Genomic DNA, 7,102 nt, shown 5'->3' with positions numbered 1-7,102 from the left:
GGGGCAGCCGCAGGTACGGCCCGGGGTCGGGGCAGCCCCGCCTGCGCCCTGGGCGCTGGGGGGAGACGGGACCTCCTCGCCGCTGAAAGCCCTCCGCCGGGGATGGGTGGGGTGCCCAGGCGAGCTGGACCCTGGATAGGCACTGGGCCTTTCTCCACCACCTCTGCCCAGGCCCAGCAGGTGCCGGGCCGGCTGTTGGAAACTGAGTGGGTAGTATAGCAGAGTGAGAGGGGGTGTGTGCGTGTATATGCGTGTCCAACCGCGCCTGAATGTGGAAGGCCATGGGCATTTGGAGGTACATATCTGGGGGGGGGAGCGTGTTGGGGTGTATTATGTCTTAGTACAGTGGTGTGGGTCAGATAATGGGGTGCAGTGAGTTGGTGTGTAAGGATATTCTTATGGGTGGGGATGTCTGGGGATCAGTGTGTTTTTTGGCATAGACATGTGTCCAGGTGTTGTGTGTGCTGAGAAGTAAGGGTATCTGACTGTAAGGGTAGTAACTCAGAGTTGGGGTGGGGTACATTTGTGTACTAAGGATGTTTGGAGTTAGGTGTGTAATGAGTTGGGGGCTGTTTGGGGTGTAGGAGCTTCTAGAGTGTGGGATATAGGAGCTGAAAGGTGTAGAGTGTGGGTGAATCTAGGGTGTCTGATGGACAAGTGTGTGTGTCCCCATGTCATCTTGTCCAGGTGTCTGGATGTGTGTTTTGGGGTGTAAGAGGGTCGGGATGGGGATCTGGGTGAGGGGTGTTTAAGCAGACAGGTTGTAAGGATGTCTGGGGGCAGTGTGAGTGTGGAGATGTGTGCTGATGTCTGGGTATACTTGTATGATTAGGCGTCACGGTGTTTGGGTGTAGGGTGTGCTGGCTCTGGGGACAGGTGTCTGGGTTCAGGGATGTGAATGGGGCTTGGTGTGGGGTGTCTGACTGTAGGCATGTGTGTGGAACTGTGAGAGGCTTATTTGCCAGGACTTCAGGTGAGTTTAAGACTGTGCCTCTAGAGCTCACTATCAAGTCTCTTTTCCTAGAAGTTTCTGCTTCTGGGATTGGTGGCCAGGGCCCCCTGGGAACAGAGTCCCACCCCAGGGATAGAAATTCACACCAGGGGCTCTAGTCAGGGCACCTGCCCCTCATTCTCCCTCAGGGGAAACAGAGAGGAAAAGCACCCTCCCTGAGGTCACACAGCACACTAGGCTTTGTTCTGGCCTCATCCTCTGTGGTCCTGGAGTCTGGTTGAAAAGCTGTGTTCTAATGGGCCCCAGCCTGGCTGCAGATGGGAAGGACCAGCTGAGGGAAGCTCCCTCCATGGCCTTTGCTCTCTGCAAGCTTAGCTGGGGCCCCAGCTGGGCATCATTTCGGGAATTCTGGACCCAACCCCTATCCATCTCCAACCTCAGTCTCCTCATTCTTCTGATAAATGGGGAGATCATGCCCACCCTCTCCTGCTGGATGAGACTGAGGCCTCAGTGGGGGAAAGTCCAGGCTGGATCAGACTGAGACAGGGCCAGGAGGGACAGGTTGGGTGGGACCATTTCTCAGGCTGCCTGGACCCAGATGGGGAGTCAGGAGGGAGGGGGGAAGTAGGAGGCCTGGGGAGCTCCAGCTGTGGCTGTTGTTGCCGTGGTAACAGTGCAGAAGGAGCTATTTAAAAACGTGGCTGAGATATTGCTGGAAGCCCAGGCTGCCGGAAACCTGATTTCCGAGAGAGGCTGGGGCGGGGGAGAAGGAGGAGGAGGGAGAGGAGCCATCCCAGCAATTCCCAGGGTGGGGCTGGGATATTGCTGGTTCTGGGGACAGGGGCATCCTCCCAGGCCGTGCACTTCTACAAGCTCCTCTGGAATCTTCTCTGCTGTCTTTCCAGAGGTCAGGGTGCCCCTGGATGTTTGGACTTGGAAAGGGAAAAACTAGAAAGTGAGCTGAATAAATGAGTGAATGAATGCCTTTGTTGAATGAAGAATTTTGCTTCCGCCGTAAAGGATGTTGAATGGACAAATGACTGCTGAACAAATGAATGTTTGTTAAATGACTTGTGGAATGACTGAATCAAGGAATGAATAAATGCATGTTGAATGACTGAATGGGGTCCCTGGTAAGTTCCCAGAGAGAAGGCTGAGCCCCCTCCCTCCATTCTCCTTCCCAGGAGCCCTGGCTGTGGCCAGTGGGCAGTGGGCCATGCCGGGGGCAGTGGAAGCCCCCAGCTGGAAGCAGGCGGAGGACATTAGGGACATTTACGACTTCCGTGATGTTCTGGGCACGTGAGTGACCCCTCAAGTCTCAGGGCAGGAGAGAAGGGGGACTGTCCCTGAGATGGCCTGGCGGTGGAGAGGGGCTTGGGAGGTCCTCACTCCTGGGTCTGGATGGCTGGGTCAGCTGGGTCTAGGATGATGCTTCCTCTGGTCAGTTGATCACTGCTTCCTGTTTCCTACAGCCCAGGCCCTGTGGCAGCCTCTCCGTGGCCCAGGCTGGCCTCAGCTTCTCACTTCTGCCTATCAGTGGGTGGGACAGGGGCAGCTCTTGCTGCAGCTCTGGGTTCCCACTGAAGAGAAGCGAGTAGGGAGAATGAAGGGGACAGCTTATCTGACTTGCTGCCAACAACTGGGGGCCCCAGCCTATGCTTGGGAACTGAGGCTGAGCATGGCTCTGTTCTCAGTGCTGGGAATCCAGAAATAACTCACACCTGATCTCTGCCTCTCAAGTGGATCCCAGACACGTGGGGGAGACAGATCCATGGAAAATGACACAGTGTGTGTGCTGTACTCCAGTTAAGGATGGGCCTAAGTGCTTTGTATAGACCAGAGAGGGCTATGGCTTCTGCCTGGGGGAGGGGGCATTGTTACTGGGGACTGAAGGATGGGTAAGAGTGCACTTGTCAAAGAGAGAAAAAAGGGCAGCCCAGGCAGAAGGAATATCAGCAGAGGCTCAGAGGCATGGTATGTGTGGAAAGGGTAAGGAGGCTGGTGGGGCTTAAAATAAGAGGCTTGGGAAGAGTGAAAGGAGAGGCTGGAGAAAAGACGGGAACAGATCATGCGGGGCCTTGAAAGCCAGACTGCTGAGACTGGACTTTATCCCATGGGCCATAGGAAGACATTTAAGACTTTTTGGCAGGTTTGCAATTCAGGGAAGTTGAGTCTCTGGCCACAGGATAGAAGATAAACTGGAGAGGGACAAGACTAGAAACTAGTGATGAGGCTATTACCAAAAATAAAAACCAAACCCATTACCATGGAGTCAATTCTGACTCATAGCAACCCTATAGGACAGAGTAGAACCGCCCCGTATGGTTTCCCGAGGAGCGCCTGGTGGATTCTAACTGCCGACCTTTTTGGTTAAGCAGCTGTAGCTCTTAACCACCACACCACCAGGGTTTCCAAGGCTACTATAGTTACTAGTTATTCCTGATGATTGAAATTTCACCATGAGAGATACTTTTCTTTGGCTTATGATTTCTCATTCTCCCAAGGAAAACAAACAGTGGTAGAAAGAATACCATAGTAAACCTTCCTTACTCAGGGAACTTTAGTGTAAATTAGTTTCTTTCTTTCTTTCTAAGTGCCTGTTCTAAAGCACTGCTTCTCAAACTTTAAAGTGCATACAAAGCACCTGAGGGTCTTTGTTAAAATGCACATTCTGATAAAGTCAGTCTAGGGTGAGACCTGAGATTTTGCATTTTAAAACGCTCTCAGATGATGCTGGTAGTTCTTCAAGGTTCTAAAGGGTGTTAAATTAGCCAGACTCAAATTGGCTCTAGCAGAAAAGGGAATGAGTCAATTGTGCACAGAATCAAAAAGGTCAGGTGTAGGGTTCAGGCATGGCTGGATCCCGGGGCTTACAGGATGTTATCAGGAAATTGTCTCTGACCGTTTCTTAGTTCTGATTTCCTTTGTATTGGCTTCATACTCAAGCAGGCTCTCCTCAAGCAGTGGCAAATCAGTTCCAGGCTTACATGCTACCAGTCTAGCAAGAAAAAACACCTCATTCTCAAAGCACCAGTAACCTGGTATATTACATGACTCAATTACTGTGGCCAGGGGGATAGACTACTCTGATTGGCCAGACCTGGGTCATGTGACCACTTCTAGAGCCTGGGGTAGATGAGTGATGGGGAGAGGCTCATCCCACCTTCTTGGTCCAGAGGTTGTCATATGTTATGACCCATAGGGGCTAGAAGAGAGGCTGGTGGGAAACTGGGGTTCCAGTTCCCTACCTCAGGAATTCCCTCTCCCTGCAGGGGTGCCTTCTCAGAGGTAATCCTGGCAGAAGATAAGAGGACTCAGAAGCTGGTGGCCATCAAATGCATTGCCAAGAAGGCCCTGGAGGGCAAGGAGGGCAGCATGGAGAATGAGATCGCTGTCTTGCACAAGTGCGTGGGCCACAGCCTGTCCCTGCTCTGGGCTGACCCTGCACTGACCCCTCCCCCCTCCTCCCTTTCCCTCTGCTTCAGGACAATCATTTAACCTCTCTGAGCCTTAAATTGCTTAGTTATAAAACGGAGGTAATAATAACCACTTGGCAGGGTTCTGGAGAGTATTAAACCATGTTGCCATTGAGTCGATTCCAACTTACGGTGACCCTATAGGACAGGGTAGAACTGCCCCATAAGGCTTCCAAGGCTGTTATCTTTACAGAAGCAGATTGCCACATCTTTCTCCCAAGGAGTGGCTGGTGGGTTCAACCACTGACCTTTTGGTTAGCAGCTGAATGCTTAATCACTGGGCCACCAGGGCTCCTTTGGGGAATATTAGAAAACCAAACCTCTTGTTGTCTAGCCAGTTCCGACTCATAGTGATCCTACAGGACAGAGCAGAACTGCCCCACAGGGTTTCCAAGGAGCAGCTGGTGGATTTGAACTGCTGACCTTTTGGTTAGCAGCCAAGCTCTTAACCACTATGTCACCAGGGCTCCTTGGGGAGTATTAGAGGTCCTTTATTTCAAGTGCCTGGCACAAGAACCAACATGACAGATGTGACTGAGATACAAGTGCTTATTTACAGTGGTTTACTCTGTTCTATCTGGTCTAAAGGTCAATCTTTGAACAAGACTGAATTTATGTATCTTAGCTAGCATTATCTCTACACCTACCTCAAGATCCTCCTCACTTATTAAAGCCACTCAGGAAGTTAAAAAATGCCTGTCGGCTGACCATGTGACCAAATCGACAACCAGCTGGTACGTTTTGAAATGCTCATGTTGATATAAACTTCCTGGCCCTCACTGCGAAGCTTACAGAAAATCTTCACTTCCAGTCTTTCCCTGAAGCCTTCCAACCACCCTGGACAGAAAGATAGGCAGGAAAGAAATGATCACTGCCACTTTCCAGGGGAGGAAACTGAGGCCCAGAGGGGGCAAGGGATTTGCCCGAGGTCACACTGCAAGTTTGTGGCAGAGACGAGCCTTCCTCCTCATCATGATCAATCACCATGATTGGTTCATTTATTGAGCATTTACTGTGTGCCAGGCTCTGGGCCAAGCAACTGACCTGCATTGGCTCACATGATCCTCACCCCCACTCTTTTGAGGGAAGTACGATCATTAGCTTCATTTTGTAGACGAAGAAACAGGTTCAGAGAAGTTGCATTCAATTCAACAGATATTACTGAGCACCTACTTGGCACCAGGTACTGAGGGTGGTGAGCAAGTTAGAGTTCCTGTTCCCATGGAGTTGAACTGATGGGTTAGCTGATGTGAATTTTTAAAATTTATATGTTGATCAGTGTGATGAGGAGGAAAGACTTGTCCCCAAACGGCACGTGGCAGAGGCAGGATTTGAACCCTGTTCTGTCTGATACCAGAACCCAGTGTTTACCCTTCTGCTCTCTTGCCTCCCAATAAAATGAAACAAATCATGGCAAACAAGCTTTTCCCTTTGGGGTCCAGATCCTTGGTTTGTCCTGCTTAGGTTTGCAGGCAGTGGGAGGTGAAGGTGGGGAGGCAGCCAAACTGTCCTCAGCTCTGAACTACCTCATTTTTTTTTTGTTTCTTGAGAATTTTTTTTTTTAGTTGTACTTTAGGTGAAGGTTTACAGAACAAATATTTTCTCATTAGACAGTCGGTACACATATTGTTTTGTGCCATTGGTTAACAACCCCACAACATGTCACCATGCTTCCTTCTTGGCCTTGGAGGACTTTTTTTTTGTGGTGAAAATATACATAGCCAAAGATACACCATTTCAAAAATTTCTATATGTACAATTCAGTTATGTCGATTACGTTCTTCCAGTTTTGGTGCTATTCTCACTTTAGATGAAGGTTTACAGAACAAAATAGTTTCTCATTAAACAGTACACATATTGCCCTATGACAGTGGTTAAGAACCCCACTACATGTCGATACTATCCTTACTCAACCTTAGGTTCCCTATCACCAGCTTTCCTGTCCCTTGCTGCCTTCTAGTGCTTGTCCCTGGACTGCTGTGCCTCATTAGTCCTGTTTTGTTTTACGGTGCTGTCTAATCCCTGGCTGAATGGTGAACCTCAGGAGTAACCTCACCACTGAGCTAAAAGGGTGTCTGGGGGCCATATTCTCAGGGTGTTTTTTTTCTTTTTTTTTTGTATTGTGCTTTAAGTGAAAGTTTAGAATTCAAGTTAGTCTCTCATACAAAAATTCATACATACATTGTTATGTGACCCTAGTTGCTCTCCCTATGCTGTGACAGCACACTCTTCCTTTCCACCCCAGATTTTCCGTGTCCGTTCAACCAGCTCCTGACACTCTGCCTTCTTTCTTACCTCAGGACAGGAGCTGCCCATTTAGTCTCATGTATCTACTTGAGCTAAGAAGCACACTCTTCAGGAGTATCATTTTATGTCCCATAGTCCAGTCTAATCTTTGTCTGAAGAGTTGGCCTTGGGAATGGTTTTAGTTTTGTGCTAACAGAGAGCCCAGGGGCCATGTCTTCTGGGGTCCCTTCAGTCTTAATCAAACCATTAAGTCTGGTCTTTTTACTAGAATTTGAGTTCTGCACCCCACTTTTCTCTTGCTCTGTCAGGGACTCTCTGTTGTTTTCCCTGTCAGGGCGGTCATTGGTGGTAGCCGGGCACCATCTAGTTCTTCTGGTCTCAGGCTGATGAAGTCTCTTATGTGGCCCTTTCTGTCTCTTGGGCTAAT

The 7,102-nt window shown here is 49.6% G+C and overlaps 1 protein-coding gene across 1 annotated transcript in view; it reads left to right on the top strand.

Annotated features, from left to right (window-relative positions):
- The first annotated feature begins 1,808 nt into the window (after window positions 1-1,808).
- The window catches only part of CAMK1 (calcium/calmodulin dependent protein kinase I), an 11,261-nt gene continuing 5,967 nt past the window's right edge, over window positions 1,809-7,102 (top strand). The window contains exons 1-2 of the mRNA XM_023727368.1: window positions 1,809-2,251; window positions 4,225-4,356. Coding sequence (XP_023583136.1) covers window positions 2,169-2,251; window positions 4,225-4,356 — 215 coding nt within the window. The 5' untranslated portion in view covers window positions 1,809-2,168. The remainder of the gene's footprint in view (window positions 2,252-4,224; window positions 4,357-7,102) is intronic.

The sequence above is a fragment of the Trichechus manatus genome, unplaced genomic scaffold (genome assembly GCF_000243295.1).
Source record: "Trichechus manatus latirostris isolate Lorelei unplaced genomic scaffold, TriManLat1.0 scaffold00001, whole genome shotgun sequence".
In the NCBI taxonomy this organism is placed as follows: Eukaryota; Metazoa; Chordata; class Mammalia; order Sirenia; family Trichechidae; genus Trichechus; species Trichechus manatus.
Note: the sequence above shows the minus strand (reverse complement) of the source record. Positions and strands in the feature narration are given on the sequence as shown.